The 21,302-nt window shown below is 41.1% G+C and overlaps 2 protein-coding genes across 2 annotated transcripts; both read left to right on the plus strand.

The window, feature by feature from the left end:
• The first annotated feature begins 2,074 nt into the window (after window positions 1-2,074).
• prkcda (protein kinase C, delta a) lies at window positions 2,075-15,595 on the plus strand. The gene is made up of 18 exons (XM_020086977.2): window positions 2,075-2,417; window positions 6,794-6,923; window positions 7,080-7,279; window positions 7,363-7,429; window positions 8,110-8,266; window positions 8,607-8,638; window positions 8,814-8,899; window positions 9,383-9,512; window positions 9,599-9,699; window positions 10,062-10,158; window positions 10,301-10,431; window positions 10,860-11,033; window positions 11,119-11,210; window positions 13,034-13,096; window positions 13,720-13,858; window positions 13,946-14,134; window positions 14,320-14,448; window positions 14,566-15,595. The coding sequence occupies exons 2-18, from the start codon at window positions 6,815-6,817 to the stop codon at window positions 14,722-14,724; spliced, it is 2,055 nt and encodes a 684-aa protein (XP_019942536.1). The 5' UTR covers window positions 2,075-2,417; window positions 6,794-6,814; the 3' UTR covers window positions 14,725-15,595.
• Window positions 15,596-16,318: 723 nt separating this feature from the next.
• Window positions 16,319-20,682, plus strand: rft1 (RFT1 homolog). Its single transcript, XM_020086512.2, has 10 exons — window positions 16,319-16,559; window positions 16,645-16,730; window positions 16,837-16,959; window positions 17,947-18,238; window positions 18,317-18,451; window positions 18,549-18,809; window positions 18,888-19,032; window positions 19,567-19,672; window positions 19,756-20,005; window positions 20,164-20,682. The coding sequence occupies exons 1-10, from the start codon at window positions 16,497-16,499 to the stop codon at window positions 20,326-20,328; spliced, it is 1,626 nt and encodes a 541-aa protein (XP_019942071.2). The 5' UTR covers window positions 16,319-16,496; the 3' UTR covers window positions 20,329-20,682.
• Window positions 20,683-21,302: the final 620 nt, after the last annotated feature.

Raw genomic sequence — 21,302 nt, forward strand, 5'->3', positions numbered from 1 at the left:
TAAACACTAAGTTATGACTCACCGGCCAATTCTCTACTGCTTTCTTTATTTAGAGCTTCGTGCAATTCAATATTTCATTTGTGTCATCAAGATGAGAATAGCTCAGTTGGCATGAATGAGGCTTGTACACATATGTCTGTATATATATATATATATATACATATATATATATGTGTGTATACTTGATTTTTCTACATCTTAAAGACCTTTTCTAGTATAAACACTCACCTTGTCAGGACCATTAGACCACATGGAGACCAAAGCTCGTCCCTAATGAGGCAAAACATCATTCCTGAGCTCCTGGTTAAGTTTAGGGGTGAGATGTACATTGTGGTAAGGTTAGGGATAAGGTTTTGTTTGGCTGTTGAAGATGAATGGAAGTCAGTGTAAAGTCCTAATAAGCATATCCGCACAAACCTGTGGTCTTGGTTTTACTCGTGTTGTGGGGACCAAAATCTGTTTAAAACACTGCAGTCACATTATGGGGACTTGTCTCCCTTATGGGGACAAAGAGCAAGTCAGCATAATCTAAATCATTAAATTTCAAAGTTTTTGTAAGGTTAAGTTTAGGTTAAGGTTAGAGGTAATCATTGTAAAGTCCTCTGAAGTCATGGAAACATGACTGTGTGTTTTTGCATGTGTGTGTGTGAGGGGGTGGGGTATGGGGGTGTGTGAAGAGAGGCATTGCATTATAAGGACAATTTTAAGGAGCTTGTACTTAGTTTAGAACAAGAACAGATTCTCTTGGCTGCAGGAGGCAAATTCTGCCACCTCCTCACCAGCAGCAAACCTTAGCTCAAACCTCAAAACTGCCCCCGCAGCCTGCCAGCCACGTGACCCCACCCCCCCTTCCACACAAATGTTTAAAGAGGAAAGAAAAAAGAAAAGAAAATCTTCCCCCACATATGAGACTATGCTACAGCAATCTAGGGCACTCTCAGCAGCAATGCAGATATACATGTGTAACCGGTGGAGTCCAGAGATGTCTGTGTTGGGATTTATATGATAGAGTGACCGTGAATGGCTTTGGAGACGATCTCTGTATATTCTGACAAACCAAGTTAAAAACAAATCCTCCTGTCAATTTTGACATTTGTGGAGCCACCATACACAAATCACACACCAGAAATAAGTCACAATGTGCCGCTATAACTTTCAACTAACAAGTAAACTTAAAAACACAACAGACGAAGCTAAGATACAAAAAGTTGAATGATAGAAAATGTCACAGAAACAGGCCACCCCTGGAATCTAAATGGCCACCCCAAGCTAGTTTTGAGCATGTGGCATAACATCAGTATTCATCCATCTGATTGTTGTGGCAGCGAATCGAGTTATTGTAGCTTTTTGAGATCAGGCACATTAAGCACTGCCAAGTTATTATATTGTTTATTAGTTCTAAGTACTTTGTATGCCTGTAAAATGTTGTATTCACATGAGGAAGCTCTGTGCTTCTACTAATGTCAAGTGCTTATTTTGCAATAATTTGTTACCTAGAATCTAGAGGAGCATTTTTTAACACTTTATTTAAATGTCCCGCCCTTCCCTAAGTGTGTGCCCCCTGCCCCCCCACCCCACTTCCTCTCATCACCCCTGATGACAGGAGGCAAGAATGGAGTATTCTGTATTATTGACAGCAGGGAGAAAGTTATTATAATACATTTTTTGAAGTTATTAATGCTTGAAAAACTTTTTCGGACCTGAGAACAAAAAGAGTAATTTTTGTTTATGAGGAAAAAATGTCAGGGGTACAATGAAATAAATCAAACTGCACAATGTTTTTTCTGTGACTCACAACACTGCTGGATGACTGGTATTGTTACACCTGTACATGTATTCATTTTACCATGCAGGTAGTTTCCCCCTCAACTCAGGTGATAAACAGGTCTGCAGTGATTAACACATGTGAATGGAAAATGACGTATCTGACTGCAGTCTGTGTGTGTGTGTGTGTGTGTGTGTGCAGAACAAGTGGACAACTGTCAGGCTCGTGCATTGTGATGATTGGCAGGCTGTTTATTCAAAATAGGACAGCTGGGGTGTGTGTGCACCAGGTAAACGAGAGAAAGCTTCAGTGAGAAAGAGCGAGAGAGAGAGAGAGAGACTCAGTGCTTGTGTGTGTGTGCACCAGGTAAACGTGAGAGAGCGCCTCAGCGAGAGAGAGAGAGAGAGAGAGATAGAGCCTCAGAGAAAGAGCGCCTCAGTGTGTTTGTGTGTGTGTTTGCGCGCGTGTGTGTGTGTGTTTGAGAGAGAGAGAGAGAGAGAGAGAGAGAGAGAGAGAGAGAGAGAGAGAGCGAGCGCGGCACCTCACTTCCTCAATCGTCGGAATCACTGAGAGAAAACGAGACGACGCGAAAGAGCAACTTTTGCTTCGAGCTGCGGGGATAAAACACCTCGCTCCACAGCTGCTGGACGAGGTGAGGCTGCCATTACTGTTTCTATCGGTGACTGAATCTTCTTACGTCGGAGTTTGCAACAAGTTAGCTCAAAATGTCGTAAAGGTTTCCCGTCAAACCATCTTCTTCTTCTTTGATGAACAAACTGTAACTTATGTGTTGTTTTACGTCACCACCGGGGCTAACGTTAGCTAAATATAAGTCAAACATGTGGGTGGACTCACATTAGCAACTTTTTAAAGTGGTAATTAAAAGCACATTCGTCGATACTTGTCTGTTCCGACTTTACATAAACAACCATACCAACTTTTTTTTACAAACACCGCTGGCTGGTTTTAAAGGTACGTCAATGAAAATGGTGCGACGGAATCTGTGACCTGTCACTACTGCGGGAAGGAACGAGATTTTTAATGGCCACCAGCTTTGTGCAACGACAGCTCCCTCTGGTTCTGTGTAGACACGGTGGGTGTCTGACAGCAGCGGGGCTGTGGTGGAGCCGTGGAATTCCAGCTCAGGTCACAGAATCTCCCGGGTCACAGAATACGTTGTTACACCGAGAGTGAAGCAGCAGCAGCAGGAATGTAGGCAGGTCCGGGCAGCAGGGAGAGGGGGAGAGAGGGGGTCCTGTTTGTTTATATGAAGATTTAAGATTTAGACATATTCGTGAGAGAGAGAGAGAGAGCGAGAGCGAGAGCGTGGTTGCTCTCTGTGGTCTGAGCTAGAAAAAAATTACATCTGCTCTTCCGTCAACTGCCAATCAACCACATCCTTCACAGAGAGAGAGAGAAATCAATTTCACCGACTCTTCCTGCAGGTTGATGGCGATTCAAACTCTAAATCAGGGGGTCACCAACACGGTGATGGCCCGCGGGCACCAGGTAGCCCCCAAGGACCGCATGAGTAGCCCGCTGGCCTGTTTACTTTTTATATTGAAGTTGACTATTGACTATGATTTGTTAAAAGGGTTTATCAGTGGCTCGTGAAAATGGGACATTTTTCTTATGAAATGTTGTAGAAGAGATCATCTGAAAATTGAAACAATTGCTGAGATTAATAGAAATAAAGTGTTGAATATTGATATTATCTGTTTCCCACCTTGTTAAGTCATTGTTGATAATTACTGTGAGAAATCACTCATGTGATCAGTGTCTTCACATAGATGAGTATCATGTATCATTAATAATACAGTGTAATATATAACTAAAGGCAAACTGAGTACATTTGTTATTTCAGAAGAGTGTATCAAACTGGTAGCCCTACGTATGACTCAGTACCCATGAAGTAGCTCTCACTTTCAAAAAGGTTGGTGACCCCTGGTCTAAATGATTCAAAACTAGTTCATGCGTGTGTGTGTGTGTAACTCAGACAGCTACATATGAGGACTTGTGTCAATCAATTGCCATATAAGTGGAGTTAAATGCAGACAGGCTGCTTCGAGAGATGCTTCCAAAAAGTGTGAAGTGGTTTACAACCGCTTATCACATCACTGTAAGATCTCATTTTCTATCTTTTACTTCTCTTTTCTTTTTACAGATGTTTTTCAATACCATTTATTCCATTCCAGATACGATTCCTGATACCTGGACTGTATTGGCCGTTAGCAAGTACTGATCAGATCTTTAAAAAGATAACCTAAATAACATATTTAAACGGCTGCATGAGGTAAAGATTGTTATCTGGAGGTTATGCATATAACTAATGTTCCCTGAAGGGAAGAAACAAGGTACAACACCTTAGTATAGGTCTAACAAGACTAGCAAAACGAAAAAACTACTTTGCTAACTTTGCCAGACCCATACTGATGTGAAGTAGTGAGTGTACCGATCGTAAGGGAACATCAGCTCAGGTTAAATGCTTTGAAAAACAAATACAGACAATGAATGCCATAGAACTTAATTTATAAAATAGTTTGACAGTCAGAACGGAAAAAAGAACACAAATGGATTAATCAAAATATACAGAACAGTTACTTCCTTTAAAAAGCTTGAACCTGAAGTCTTGCACATGTTATATGATTTGCTTTCCACTGTGAAATATTGCCAAATTGCTGACATTTTAGCTAGCTCTGGCTAATGCTACACAACCGGAAATAACTTATTATAAAAACAGTACTTGGCAAAGAAGAAGTGACTACGTGAAAAGGAAATTGCAGTTTTATCTGGGTGAAACTAATATACTTTGAAGATATAATATCAGATTGGTACATATATTTGCGTACTTGTCAAAAGTCGACCATGCATTTTTCAGCAGTATCGGAGGAAATTACAATCATATCGGAACATCTCTACTCTTTTCCTTCCTGTCCTGCTGTGTCAAAGGTCTCACTCTTCTCTTTTTTAATGATTTAAAATTGCACTCAAGCTACTTATACCACTACTACCACTGAATTATAATTACTCAAGCAAAATCCTGTATTACAGTTGCTTATCTTATATTTTGAAATATGGTATTCAAACACAAGCTTAAACATGCAAATAAAGAGCGTTTTGTCATTGCACCATGTCTCAGCCCAGATTGCAGGTGTGACAGTAGAGTATATTAAATTAGCCTCAGTAAAGGTACTTGTTACTACTGCTAACAGAGACACAATGTGTTGCTCATTACTGCAGGTATCAGGAAGTAGGGTATAAAAATGAGCCCTGGGAAGTCTGTAAATATACTGGTGCATTCTACTGAATTTAACAGTTGGGACGAATCGAAACAGCACATGAACAGTTTGCTAGGAAATCAATCCCCACCGCCCTCTATCACACAGTGTGCTTGGTATTGATTAACTCCTAAAACCCTGAAATCACAGCTCCCAGCAGCATGGAGTGTGGGAGCATTATCTTTCATCTTTCTTTTTGCCCCTTGTGTGTTCTCTCTGTGTCTTACTCTCATGGCTTCAGTGTGGATAGTTTCGGGTTCAGGATTGTAAAAAAGCAGCCGAGACTACTGCAGAGGGCTACATGATTGTATCTGGATTAGAGACATGTCGAGACTCGCTCTGATCTCTGATACAGACAAACACCACTGCTGTTGCAGCTGCAATCTCACGCAATCTACACACTGAAAAAAGAAGTACACAGTGACAGGGAACCAAACAAGTTGCAGAGGCACAAGTTTGATGTTCGCACATTTGTGTTTGTATTTTATACATAGAGGTGAGGAACTCGTAAAGCAGCATGGGTGTAACTGAAATTCCTGCCAACTCATGGAATTGATGGGCGTCACCTCTTGCATTGCAATATAGAAACTGGTGTTGTACCAAAAGATTTTGGCTCTGCCTGTACGTAAGCTTACTGGCACTGACTCACAGAAACTAGTGCATAGCATGAACGCCGATATTGATCTCTTACCAATATGTCACTGTCAGCATGTATTTCACCTCTAATACACAAGGGATGGAACTACAGTAGTTTTCACATATACATTTTTTCCATTTTTTTCTGTTTGAAAAACTCAGTCATGTAATTTGTCGTACAGCAAAACGTGAAATCCAAAATACATCTGGAAAATTTTGAATATACAAACTTTTACTTCCAACAACCAGCTTTGAAATCGGAGACAAGAAACCTGGACTCACACACGAAAACAGATGTTCAGAGGTGTAAAATTGTTTTGTGCCCCTCCTCCATGTGGGTGTGACTACATTTAAATGTCCTGTTCATACCTGGTATTAAAGTCTGTCACGGATGACCTGATCACAAGTGGACAGCTTTGAGCACATGTGTGAATGCACTAAGGACACATTTCAGATCTGAATTCTTTGGAGGGGTTTTGGACAAATGTAGCTTCATTCTTTTAGCTGTTTGAGCACTCGTGTCCTGGACCACATACTCATCTGACGTCCTCAGGCCTGGTGCAGTTTCATAATGAACCAAAAACATTTTATAAACATCTCTATGTTTCCGATGCATTGATTTATTTTTTAGCAGCCCGCCACAATATTAACACTGACTGCCTCACAGGCTATTGATTTACTTTATTTATTTTTTTATCTCGAAAGAGTAAAATCGTTTGCCATCGTAGAGCTGTGCACAATGCATTGATTTAGTCGGTCTCTCTCTCCCTCTCTCTTTTCGTATCAAGCAGGGAAGGGAGATCATAAGTGGACACTCGAGATTCTATCTAATGCCAGGTGTAAACCCGAAGGCTCTTGTGATCAGATCACGCATGTTCATGTCAGTTACGGAGGGCCAAAGTGAGAGTGCAAAGTTTGAAAGTAAATACAGTGTGTTGGTGGAGCCGCAGTCAAATTTCTTTCTGCTTAAATGTGAGCCAGCAGCATGAGAATATGCCTGTGTGCATGTATTTAATCCAACAATGGATATAGTGATATCTATGTGTGTAACTAGCTTATCATTATAGATAAATGTCACCATGGTAACACTGGGTTTGTCTGTCTCTGAGAGTAGGTGATCCTAGGACCTGTCACCATGGCTCCTTTCTTGAGGATCACCTTTAACTCGTACGATTTGGGCGTCCTGCCCCCTCTGGCAGACCCTCCGTTCTGTGCAATCAAGATGAAGGAGGCCGTAACAACTGGTGAGAAACTCCTTCACAGGCTCCACTGCTCTGTCTTTCACAGAAGTTGTCATTCCTAAGCTGTCCCTTCTGCTATATTTCCTGCACGGTATTAACTCTAATATTAATATTAATAATAATCCACTGGACTAAACATTTTTCTTTCTCTTTTCCTAGAGCGAGGTAAGACCCTGGTTCAGCGGAAACCCACAATGTACCCAGCTTGGAAGGCCAGTTTTGATGCGCACATCTACGAGGGTCGTGTGCTCGAGGTACTGTTGATGAAGACAGCAGAGGAGCCACTGGCTGAGGTCACAGTCGGTGTGTCCGTCCTCGCAGAGCGCTGCAAGAAAGCCAATGGCCGTGCTGAATTCTGGGTATGACATTACAGATTATCCTCTGTTTTTAGGGATCCATATCTCAGGTTGTCTGTTTGTAACTATCTGTGTGTTTAACTCAGGTGGACCTCCATCCTTCTGGGAAAGTGATGATGGCGGTGCAGTATTTTCTGGAGGGAGCGGAATCAGGTGAAATTAAATTAAATGAAAAAAATTACTCTGATTTCTCATAGCTATTGGACTGTGTTTCTTCGTATGACAAAGAGGTTAGCGGAAGTTAGCATTTGAAAAAATTGTCTCGGTTATTAGAGTTTTGCAAAAACTTAGCTGGTCTTCATCAGGTCTGTGTGGGTGTCAGTCAAATTGCCAGTTCCATGGAAACGCAGTCAAACCACAACACCCCACTCATTTCTTTTCTGAATTCTGATTGGTTCACATAGATTTGTGTCGTCTTTTGATTCATTAGTGAAACTTTGTGTGAAATAACCCAAATGGAAATCCCCCCCACCCCCCCCATCAGTGATTGTTGAAATAGGATAAGTATGTGAGTAAATAGTTTGAATATGAGGAAGAATATTTTCTTGTTCTGTAACTTAACTTTATAATTAAGCAAATACTGTATTGATAAAACATTATCAGCAGGTCCAGTTTGTCTGATTTAAAGTCTGTAGTTTTCATTCCTTTCATTTTTAACCCCATCCCATATATTCACAGACTGTCCAACCAGTGTCTTTCCTTCCCATTACTGTCAGCCATTCACATCATTATCATTAAGGCTATTCATTTATGACATAAACAAATCAGCTCTTTTTTTTTTCCTTTGCATTGTTGAGGGATTATTGATCTGTGTTTCTCTGTGTATCTTGAAGGGAGTAAACAGGCTGCAAAGGAGGAAGAGGCTCCTACTCTGAACCGCAGACGAGGGGCCATCAAGCAGGCCAAGATCCACTTCATCAAGAACCACGAGTTCATCGCCACATTCTTCAGACAGCCCACTTTCTGCTCTGTGTGCAGAGAGTTTGTCTGGTTAGTGAGTCACATTTCATCCCCATAAAGGCTCATGAAAACTTTGCAGCAGTTTCACACTCTCTGAAAAGGCTGATTTTTGTGAGCTAGATGACCTATTTGACCAGTTAGGTCAACATTCCCTTTAAGTTGTGATGTTTGTCTGTGCCAATGATATTGTTAGTTCTCCCTGGAGGGCTGCATATCTCCACTAACATGCTTTGAAGAACTCACTGGAAAGGAAACTTATACACATATCAGCATGGTTATCCTCCAGCTGTCCATTATCAGCTTTTCAAGGATTAATCAGAAAACCATTCACATGATCAAAGAATGAGTTGTGTCTCTCTGTCTCCCACAGGGGACTCAACAAACAAGGCTACAAATGCAGACGTAAGTGTGCAATAATTTAAAAACTCTGGTGCATCGTGCTCTAATTGAAGTATTACATAAATAATATTTGCTTCAAAAACACCTTTCCGTTATTTTTTTATGATTGCCAGTGTCCAAGATATGCTCAGGTACAGAATCTAAGTATACTAATCTTTTCTTTATCTTTTTTGATCAGAATGCAATGCAGCCATCCACAAGAAATGCATAGATAAAATTATCGGCAGATGTACGGGTACTGCTGCCAACAGTCGGGATACTGTGGTACGTAACACACATTTCTGCAGCACACCATGTTCTGTGAGCGTTCTCCATATGTCACTTCAGTGTGTGGGCTTTTCCCACTCCAGTTTCTGCTGTTGTAAAGAATCTTTCCTCAACAACTTATACAATGGTTATTTCACTTAACTGGCATGTGCTGCTCGGTCAGAGTCTGATGGGAAGGTAACAGTTAGGGTCCACTCTATTTTCAATGATCATCAATACTGGAGGATAAAAGCAATCAAAGACCAACTGACCTAGATAATAACGACATAAGAATGATTGAGTACACACACCCACACAGTGGTAGAGGCAGTTTGTATCAGAGTGTGGTCGAACCTGGGAGAAAAAAAACAAGGAACTTTACATTCAGCAGTGTGACAGTGTAAACTCTAAGAGGGAAAAGACGACAAAAAGGAAAAAGGACTGAGAAGTTTTCTTTCGCCGGTCATTCACCCAGAGGATGATTTCTGTTTGTTCACGCAGTTCCAGAAGGAGCGTTTCAAAATTGACATGCCACACCGTTTTAAGATCAACAACTACATGAGTCCCACATTCTGCGACCACTGTGGAAGTCTGCTGTGGGGTATTGTCAAACAAGGCCTGAAGTGCGAAGGTACATTGCAGATGTGATTGGGTGATCATCGGGGTGTTTGCTGTTTACTTTTGTATCTAACTGACTTTTCTAAATTGTTTTTGCAGATTGTGCGATGAATGTTCATCACAAGTGTCAGGATAAAGTTGCCAACCTTTGTGGTATCAACCAGAAACTACTAGCTGAAGCTCTAACACAAGTCAGCCAGGTGAGTTCCTGGAGACAGACACATGTAATCATCAAACTGAGTATCACCTGAAAACGCCCACTCGCGACTTGTTCAGTGTGACACCTGACCATGATGGGAACCTGAGCCTCCTGTCCGGGTGTGTTTAAGGACCAGCTCTTTGTGGAACTCCCAGCTCTCCTCTCTGTTTACATGCCTCTGGTTTAAAAACCAAATGGCTGTAGTTTGTGGGACAGACAGGTCACATAATTACTCTTAAGAAGAAGAATCTGACAGAATGTGCTCTCATTGAATAAACACACACAGCTAGATGAGTAATGATAGATGGAAAATCTCTGGCTGTTTCATGCCTATTTTTTGTTTTTCTGTCTTTATTCCATCAGAAATCATCCACACGTCGTTCAGATCCAAACCTGCCCAATCTGTCTGATATTGGAATCTATGATGAAGTTAATAAACTTGCTGGACTGGATATCAATGGTTAGTGAGTGTATGTGCATGTGAGCAGTATAAGCTTGGTCCTGATTATAATACTCGCAAAATAATATGTGAAAATGTTAAACTTTTGGGAAGATAATGTGAATGAGTAATTTCAATGTTTGGTCATTTGTTTGTCCATTAGACCCATCTCCCTATGGCAAACTGTGGGAGGGGTCTGGTCCTCGTTCTCAGTCTCGTATCACCCACCTGACACACATCAACGTGGACAACTTCATCTTCCACAAGGTTTTGGGAAAAGGCAGCTTTGGCAAGGTACCAAAAATAGAAATAGACATATGAAGCCTTTATTGTTATGGCATTGTACAATGGCAGTGTGACTGTAATGTTTTGTTGTTTTGCTAAGGAGGTGAAATTGAAGGTTTTTGCTTCGTTGTTGTGGGTATTATATAAAAAAAAAAACAGAAACAAAAACAACAACTACATAGATTGTAGGTGTTTAATCAAAGTGTGAGCTGCAGCCACCCGAAACAGACTTATGGAAATAGTGCAATAATTTATTCTGTATTAAAGAGAATATGAGTTGTCCTGGAAAGACAAGCAACATCATAATAATGTACAAGAAAATAGAAAATACAATCATTTGTTTCTGTGCCTCAAAGATGAATTTTTATTTCTGCAGAAATCAGTAAAACATTCTAAAGACCTTGAGTTTGATTTCATCTTCTCTACTCTACTCTCAGGTTCTCCTAGCAGAGTTGAAGGGTCGTGGAGAGTACTTTGCCGTGAAAGCCCTGAAGAAAGACGTGGTGCTGATGGATGACGATGTGGAGTGCACTATGGTGGAGAAGAGAGTCTTGGCTTTAGCCTGGGAAAACCCCTTCCTCACACACCTCTACTCCACCTTCCAGACAAAGGTAGTCTTAACTCCTTCGGTCAAATTTCTTTTAACATAATTAGTTGTGATCATGTCATCAATACTGAAGTGAAACTTGTCCACAGGAGCATCTGTTCTTTGTGATGGAGTACCTGAATGGAGGAGACTTGATGTTTCATATTCAAGAGAAGGGGCGCTTTGAGCTCTACAGAGCCACGTGAGTCACACCTGTCCAATAGATTTGACAATACACAATCTCTGTGGAAAACACACAAAACCTGCCTTCGTTATTCAACACTCACATGTTCATGTTGCTGTGCAGAGACTCACACAAAGAATCAATGAGCTGATGGAAAGCAGATACTCGTAAAGAGGAGCCTATGTTTACTCTCTCCCTTTGTCACTCTCTTTGTCTCTCTCCCATTATGGTTTTTTTTTCTTTAACGTTATATACTGAGCCCTGATGGACTCAACTGGGATGTCGTCCATTAGCTGCTGCTCACCAGACAACTAGCCTTGTAAGGAGTGAGCAGCTCTAAGTGTATTTGTTGTAAGCAGCTGCATCAGTTATCACCACCCACCATTCCTCTCATCACCCTGTGGGAAAACCTCCAAGAAAAGAACAATTCCACACTAGCAGAAGAAAGTGTAATTATGTAGAAATCTTGGTGGCACCCGTGCTACCGCTAAGTGAAAGTTTAAAAAGCACCTTGTTTACAAACACATAGGTAAATGCTAAGGATCACTTCTTAGCAGGTGCTCTTAGAGACACAAATCATGCTCGAGGGCAATGAACAAAAATGCACTTGAACAAGATGACTTTGCTTCACTGTTGGGGAGCCATCATGTGGTCCATCTTTATGAACTATTGTCTGTTGAATCAGTCTTGAAAAAGAACAGTAGCATGTTGAAAGTATTTTATTGTGTTATGTGCAGATACCTACCTCACTCGGAGCAGAAATTTACTTTGAAAGGGGAACACAATTTCTTTTTGTTTGACTGTAAGAAGCAAAGTGAAAAATATTTTTTCTATTTTTGAGACTGGGAATGCTTTGGCCTATTCACTGCTTAGTGTATTGTATTTTAAGGCACTGCTCTTGTTGTGCAGTGTGCAGTTACATCTCCTGTAGTTAAACTGGTGTCCGCCTCCTGGATCCATGAGATGACAGGAGTAATTCTCTACCTGGCAAACACTGACTGACACCTGATCTCATGTTGGCATCCCCAGTCACCCGGTGACTTGTATTCAGCCTGGATGGATAATTTACCCTCTGCGAGCGTGGGCTGTTTCACCATCTCAGATGTTTGTTTGTGTACATGTTTGAATCTAATGAATACATTTGTGTTTTGCTGCACGAGCTGCTGCAGAGGAATGAAAACACTGATGAATTCAGTTTTTCCTTGGGCGAGTGAGTAAGCGCAGAGTTCCTTGTGACCTCTTCATTAGCACAGAGGCCTTGTTCGCCCAGTAGCTGCTGCTAACTTGTTGACCTCGTAACATAGAGTCTACTTCCTCACATACTGTAACAGGACCAAATGTCTTGTTCCTCCCTTACACAATCAACATTTAGACATCCTTTTACATCGTTGAAGTGTTTGTATGGTTGTTTGTAGAGCAGGTTAAGACATGTAAATGTATATGTGTGAGAGATAATGAGTAGATAAAACCTGACAGTCTATGCAGTCCTTGCAGTTGGTCATTTACAGAGAACGACCAGTGAGCGGGTCTCTTATTTACCCTTTGGACTCTGTCGTTTCACCTGAGACAGATGACAGGAGGAGCCGGGCAGCGATAGGCTAATCCTTCAGCCCTGAGCAGCTCTCAGGTTTCACATTATGAAAGTGTTATTCACCTGTCTCCTACTCCATACAAATGTCCTCCTGAATAATTCAGCTCTACATTGAAATGAGTCTGCAGTGACACCACTGTTTAGCAGCCAGCTCTGTTGTGAGATAGCTGCAGAGCAGGACCTGTGTCTTTCCACCACAGATGATGAGTAGATAATATCAATGCTGTCTCCTCTATCTTTGTTTTCCCAGGTTCTACTCGGCTGAGATCGTTTGTGGTCTCCAGTTTCTACACTCCAAAGGGATCATCTACAGGTCAGAGCAAAAAACAAACTACATCAGGATGGGCTGTACATACAGTACACTTTAATGACTGTACTACAAATTCTTAATGCAAACCTACAGTGCTTCTAAACTTGCTAGGTTAGATAATCCCACACATTCTAACACTTTTTTAAGTTTTATTATGATTATGTCATAATGCAGTTGACTGTTAGAAAACTCTGTGGAAGTAGTCCAACAATCAATGAAACATGGATTCTGTGAAGAAAAATGGGAAATTATTAATTTCTTGCATTAAAAATATCTATCTCTGAAAATGTAGGAAAAGTGTTTATTGTTGCATAACCAAGTGTAAGATATATATAATTTTTCAACATTTAGGGAAAATCAACCTAGGGGACTGAATACTCACAGGTTTCACATTCTTATTTTCGAATTTTAGAGAATGAAACTGTGACCAGTGGCTAACCAGAAATAAATTCACTTAATTAAATTAGGTTAAAGATATTTAACATGAATGTAAAAATCATGCAACATCACGGATATGGTCCTGAAAAACATTTGTCATGACTTACAGATTCTTTCTTTATAGGTTTCAACACACTTGTAAAAGTGTTTCTTTTCTAGTTAATCACAGTAGATTGTTTTGTTTCCAGAGATCTTAAGTTAGACAATGTGATGCTGGACTATGAGGGACACATAAAGATCGCTGACTTCGGGATGTGCAAGGAGAATGTGTTCGGAGAGAATCGCGCCACAACGTTCTGTGGGACTCCTGACTACATCGCTCCAGAGGTACAGTTTTTTAAATTTAGAGATGCTCTCTTGTTCTGGAAAAAAATGATGAACATGATTCGTATTTATAATATTATGTTTCAACAGATCCTGTTGGGACAGAAATATTCATTCTCTGTTGACTGGTGGTCATTCGGGGTGTTGCTGTATGAGATGCTGATCGGCCAGTCGCCTTTCCACGGAGATGATGAGGATGAGTTGTTTGAGTCCATCCGCATGGATACTCCTCACTATCCCCGCTGGATCGACAAGGAGGCCAAGGACCTGCTCGAGCGGGTCTGTCTCATTCCTCCCATCTGTCATATGACACTCATTCTGTCATATTGCCATGTTTGATCAGTGTGGGGTTAAGATGTGAGATGTCAAGGTTGAACTTTTATCTTTTAGAAAGGGTCAGTTCTGTCCTGTGTTTATGTTGTAATCATGCACACTCCTTACTTACTGTCACTGTTTCCCTGCAGTTGTTCGAGAGAGACCCGACTCGCAGACTCGGAATTGTGGGAAATATTCGTTTACACTCCTTCTTCAAGGCCTTTAACTGGCAGGCGTTGGAGAATAGGGAGATTGAACCCCCCTTCAAACCCAAAATAGTACGTCTCTCTCACACACAGTTTATTGAATGTAATTTGAGTTTTGTTTGCATGCATCTACAATCTTGTGAGGACCTGTTTCACCTTTAACTGACACTTGTATGTGGTTGAATACAGAAAGCACCGAATGACTGCAGCAACTTTGACCGGGAGTTCCTCAGTGAGAAGCCTCGTCTCTCTCACAGCGATAAGAACTTCATCGACTCCATGGACCAGTCTGCGTTCGCTGGGTTTTCATTCATCAACCCCAAGATGGAGAGCCTTTTAGAAAAGTGACGGTTTTAACGACAAAGTCAGACTCAGGTCACATCTCTACTTGTTTGTGGGACAGTTCACTTATTCTGTCACAGATTCATGAGCTGTTCCACAGTCAGTGTGTGTGTGACCTTATTTTAAGGACAAACTATTCTCCTTGGGTACATTTAGAAATAATATGAGTAGAAGTTGGCCCTTGTACTGTATATGTTGATGTCAATGTATTTGTGTGCATGCTTATTATTTGTCTAGGTTGTGAAGGCCTGTGCAAATAATAATAATAATAATGATAATGATAATAATAATATTAGGGCGGGAGGCTGGAAATCCTTACATTCCACTTGACATCACTGTTAAACAGCCATTCTGTTTCCTTTCTGGTACCTCTCAGTTCAAAATAATGAAGAGAGAAAGAAACGCATAAGAATAAATTGTACTGTATACTTCAAATGTAGAATGTGTGAATGAGGGGACTGCATGTAAAGAAATCTCAGACCAATGAAAACCCTGTCCGTGTTTGTTTTAGCTGAATAATGAATGTTATCTGTCTTTGAAACACCTTCTTGACTTCTTGCTGGATAAATTGTGTCTTGATAAAGAGCTTGTGGTTGTCTGGTTGACAGTGCCATGTAAAGATCAAATGTAAACAGAGCCTCATCTGCTCTCTGTTTGGAATGTCTCATCTGTGGATGGGGACTGAGTGGGTGCAGAACATTTTGTAAAGGTACGTGACTAAACAGTGAGCAGGAAGTCACAAAAAGGCTGTATATAAAGAAAATGTATATTTACAGTATGTTGTTGTAACATGTATATTGGTTCACTAAGGATGTACTTTTTTTTTTTACTGTCTCCATCTTTTACATCTGATTAAAAAAATAGCATCAACTCCCAACTCTGTATATGTATTTATTATAAAACAACTGCAATTGTCTCTACTCCTTGCTGAGTCCATGAAAGATCAGTACATCTCAAGGTCAGGATTTATTGTGGTGGAAGTTCTCACATTATCAATGAAAGGTTCCATTGAGTTAGATGTTTATTTATTACTCCTGCATCAATGTATGAATCATTGGTTAGTGCTGATCTAACTACAAAATATATGCTGTTGTATTTATTTTAATTTTATGCTAAGTCTGACTTGATTTTAATATTGATGTTAGACATGTGGAACATGTTCTCATTTCATGTTTTTCCCTGAATTGATTTTATTTTACACACAGTTAGATAGATAGATGGATAGATAGATGGATAGATAGATGGATGGATAGATATATATATAGATATGTAGATATATATGTAAATATTCCTGGATATATAGATATATATGTAAAGATAGGTACATAGATAATTAGATAGATAGATCCAAACCAAACAAATCCAAAACACTACTATATAGAGAACACCTAGGGGAGGTAGTTTGCACATTCGGTGTTAATAACTATGCTCTTATTATGATTATTGTTGTTATAATTATTACATTTATTATTATTAGTTATTATGAGTTAATCTTGTGTTCCTCAGTCTGATCCTGTGTAGTTCATCAGAAGGATGACTGCGACCTCTAGCGGCTTCACGCAGCACAGGCAGCATTCTCTGTGACGTCAGCGCGTAACGTGGCTCCGTTCAGTGTGTACGGAAGTGGAAGCACTGCTGTCACACGGTTGTGTGGAAGAAGAAGAAGAAGAAGAGTTTAAAAGTGGGATAAGTCAGTTCTCTCAGGATGTCTCCATTATGTTTTGACTGCGTAGAAAGCTGCGGCCATCTTGTCTGATATACGCAGCAGGAAGTTCACCATGAGCTCTGAGGACGTGCTGCAGAACGCGTCCAGGCTGGCGTCTTATAATGTGTTGTTACAGGTACATGGAGAGTGATGTGCAGCGCCATGCTAACCCAGCTCTGTCCGGTCACTGACGCTGTCCTCCTGTGTGTCCTTCATCCCAGGTTCTGTTCCGCGTGCTCACCTTCCTGCTGAACGCGTTCACTCTGCGCTTCGTGTCCAAGGAGCTGATCGGGGTCGTTAATGTCAGGTAAAGAGAAACCAGACAAGAAGCACAGAGCGGCCTCCTCTCACTGCCTCACCTGTCATAACAAGTGTGTGTGTGTGTGTGTGTGTGTGTGTGTGTGTGTGTGTAGGCTGACTCTGCTGTACTCCACACTAGTGTTTCTGTCCAGAGAGGCCTTCAGGAGAGCATGTCTGAGTGGAGGATCAGGGACCAACCACAGCTGGAGACAAGTGATCAACCTGCTGTGGCTGACGTGAGTTCAGTTTACTAAAGTCTCACAAAAACGAACCTTTACACTTTCTTCCGGGGGTATTGGATTTATGACGAGAACAAAGTCATGATATTATGACATTAATGTTGTCACATGACAAAACAGAGGTCACGATATTTGAAAAATAAAGTAGTAATATTGCAAGAAAAAGGTTGGAACATTATGAGAACAAAGTCGTAATATTGCTCATAAGCATCAGGACTTTGAAAAGAAGAACAAACTGGAGGAAGTTTAATTGAGTAGTGGTTCAGTTGTGTGGCTGTCGTTTGTTAGAGCCGTGTGATGTTCGGCGTGGTTTCATACTTTCTCAAGAAACAACAAGATTATTAATCAAGATTTTGGCTCCAGAAGGAGTGGGACTCAGGTGAGAGCAGGTTCTTTGTGCTATTTCCTAAATGTTCCTAAAGTTACTTTTTTCTAATTTGTTTTTTGTGTTAATTTCGGGATGCATTGCAGCGGCTTTCAATATGTGTACGTTTGGGGAAGTCTTGGGATTGTCACAGTGTTTTTATTTCACAGATAAGACTGATAGTTTCTGAGTTAGGAGCATTTGTTTGGGGTGGGGGGGCACCAGAGCTTCTTCATCTCTCTGAGCTGGGAGATAACAGGGATCAAGTCAGTGAGTATCCATAGCAACGACATACACACACAGAGGAGAGGGCTCCTCTTCATATTTACTGATTAAGTCCAGATGTGACATCACTTCCTCTGTGACGCAACGTCAACACTGAGTGAGGACCCCCCCATAGTAACAGGATGATACCAGGAAACATGTAAAGAGACTGGATTTTCAAAATAAAAATACCACCCCCTGAATTTATCTCATTACACTATAGGAAAAAAGATGATATTTACTGTCTCTTCATATCTGCTGTACTCAAGCTCTTAAATTCCAGTAATGTTCTTAAATTCATTCAAAAAAAGTCATTGAAACCTGCAGACATCAGGTTTACCTCTCTCACCTCTCAGGCTGCCTCTCGGTGTGTTATGGGCTACCCTGCTGGTCTGCGTGTGGCTCTGGCTCCTCGAGGTCCCAGATCCCCAGACCATCCCGCACTACGGCCCTGCTGTGGTGTTGTTTGCCGTGGCAGGAGTACAGGAGCTGCTGGCTGAGCCGCTCTGGGTCCTGGCTCAAGCTCACATGTTTGTCCGCCTGAAGGTGGTCGCTGAAAGTTTAGCGATGATCGCTAAGTGCAGCGTAACCGTGGTGCTAGTGGTGTCGGCCCGTGAATGGGGGCTTTACATCTTCTCTGCTGCTCATGTAAGAAATCAACTGAAGTTTCTTTCATTAATACTGTTAATATGTCTTTCACGTGTAATCATTTCAATCTTATGTCAGTTGGTGTACACAGGATTCCTTGTGCTGTGCTATGGCGTTTACTTTGTTCGTTTCCTGGGCTCTAAAGAAGCAGAGAAGAAGAGTTTTCCTTTGAACCGTGTTGCAGATCTCTTGCCCTGTAGAGCAGAGGGAGAGGTAGTTTATCACACAAACACAAAAGAATCCTCAAAATGAAACAGATTTTCCAAAGTTTCCAGCAGTGCTCTTGGTCTTTATCTAATGTTCTTTGCAGGCGCTGGTTGACTGGACTCTAGCCCGGCTCACATGGAGCTTCTTCACACAGTCCTTCCTGAAACAGATCCTGACGGAGGGCGAGCGCTACGTCATGACCTTCTTAAACGTCCTCAGCTTCGGAGAACAGGGTGTTTATGATATCGTCAACAATCTGGGCTCCATGGTGGCGCGCTTCATCTTCTTGCCCATTGAGGAAAGCTTCTACATCTTCTTTGCCAAAGTGCTGGAGAGAGGTCGTGATGTCAGAAGTCAGAAACAGGTTGGAATTTTGGAAATAAAAAAAGATATCTTCATCTGAAAAACTGGTTGTTGATTTTACTCCATCTTACCTCCACAGGAAGACGTTGCCATAGCAGCAGATGTCCTGGAGTGTCTGCTGAAACTGGTGCTGGTGATCGGTCTCATTATCACAGTGTTTGGTTACGCGTTCTCTCACTTGGCTCTGGACATTTATGGCGGCTCTCTGCTGAGCAGTGGAGCAGGTCAGTGAACTAACACTGTGATCCCAGGAGAATCCAAGATATTATGGGAATGCATTCTGCTCTGTTCTGAATTAACTAGATAGTTCAAATTCCTTTTACTTCCCGTCTGAACATTTCCTGAGGTGCTTGAGCAAAGCCAACTAACAAACTGACTGACTAACTAACTAACTAACTAACAAACTTTGTATACATCTAAAGAGAACCTGTGGTAGTAATAATATAATAATTAAATATAAAGTATTTCAATATAAAGGGCCCAATATAAACAGCAATTGGTACAATTTAGATGAAACACACCAGTGAAAACATCAGTTCAGTATCTGCCAACACACACACACACACACACACACACACACAAACACACACACACACACACACACACACACACACACACACACACACACACACACACACACTAACTACATGTATACATTATTTTATACAGGACATTATATTTTGAGCTCTCTCATTTTCCTGAATATATGTCTATATCGTTTGGTATCTTAAGTTATGTCATATGTAATTGTGTTGAAGGGCCTACTTTGCTGCGATGCTACAGCTCCTATGTCCTCCTGCTGGCTGTGAACGGTGTAACAGAGTGTTTTGTGTTTGCTGCCATGAGCCAAGAAGAGGTTGACAAGTAAGACTGTTAAAACTCCACAGAGATCCAGTCATCACAGAGTTTATCACCTGTCAGTTAACACAGTTTCTGTTATTCCTCAGGTACAACCTGGTGATGCTGGCTCTGTCTGTGTCTTTCCTCCTCTTGTCCTACTGGCTGACCTGGTGGGCTGGTGGTGTCGGATTCATACTTGCAAACTGCCTCAACATGGGCCTGCGCATCTTACACAGCCTGCTTTATATACGCCGCTACTTCCAGTCCAGTCAGTGGAAACCACTGCGAGGCCTCCTGCCCTCCCCGCTCCTGCTGTTGGCGCTGGCTGTCAGTGGAGTTGTCACAGCAGTTTCTGAGGTATCACAGCAACGTGCCTTTTTAATTGCTTTCTTTTTAAAATGTTCTTATCCAGAGATGTAAATGAACTGAGGCAGATTGATATTTTGTTGTCTGTGTGGTTAATCATGTCGATGTCAGTGGCCTTAACGTGAGCTTCGCTTCCTCTCTGGTTCCAGAGTGTGTTCTGCTGTGACAGCGGCTGGTTACTGAGGCTGGTCCACATTGGAGTTGGTGCAGTGAGTCTGCTCTGTGTGCTTGTAACTGTTCTTCTCACGGAGACTCGGCTGATTCAGTTTGTGAGGACTCAGCTGTTGCCCCAGTACAGAAAAAAACACTCGTAAATTTGAAAATGGAAGAAGACTTCTGCACCGATACAAACTGCAGACTAAAAGCTACTAACTGACGTTTACGGGTTGTGTGAAGGGAACACAACAAGGAAATGTACCTCTTTGTGTGTGTGTGTGTGTGTGTGTGTGTGTGTGTGTGTGTGTGTATGAGATAATTTCACTGCAACATTCTTGTGTCGTATGTAAGTATGAAGAAACATGGCGTGACTGTTTCAGGATCTATTTTTGGCTGAAAAAGGAGATGAATGTATTTTAATACAACTGAAAATGTGAGTTCGTGGGAAGGATGGGTTGTCCCAACCAAACTTAACTGGGGAACAATTAAAAATGAAATTTTGCGATGCCAAATGATGATTATTTGTCATATTTGATTTCAGTAATTTGGAAGCTTTAAATTTATTTCAGTAAATTTCAGGTTTCAATAAAATTATAAACATGAAACAGCACAATACAACAAATACTCTTTAAAATCAGGGTTTCCAACAGGTCTCTAAGTCTAAAATTTAAAAAATAATAATCAGAACTTTAGGCCCTTAAAAAGTATGACAAGCTCATAAACATTAGTAGGCAGGTTTTAATCATGTTTACATTCATTTGATGCTACTTGCGTTGTGTGTTTAAGTGACTTTTAGTTATAGAGGAATGTTGGCGGCCTGCGTAGTTTGTAATGACTCTTTCTCAATAATACACATGTTGATATAAATCTACAAACAAGACCAACATGGAGTCTATGAACACCTGCCTCATAATTAATCTCAGTTCACTCGGCTTGGCTGTGGGAATGACTGTGGATACCTACTGTCACTGAGACGACGTGGAGTTTCAAGGGTACTTCTCTACTTAGCTACTTCACCATATCTTCAGTTATGGGGAACTGTGAGTAATTGTAGGACTCTGATATTCCTTCTTATCTGTTGCACTTGACATAGACTTAAAAAGTCTTGAATCAACTTGTTGAAACCTGCAGA

The sequence above is a fragment of the Paralichthys olivaceus genome, chromosome 2 (assembly GCF_024713975.1).
Source record: "Paralichthys olivaceus isolate ysfri-2021 chromosome 2, ASM2471397v2, whole genome shotgun sequence".
NCBI classification, from domain to species: Eukaryota; Metazoa; Chordata; class Actinopteri; order Pleuronectiformes; family Paralichthyidae; genus Paralichthys; species Paralichthys olivaceus.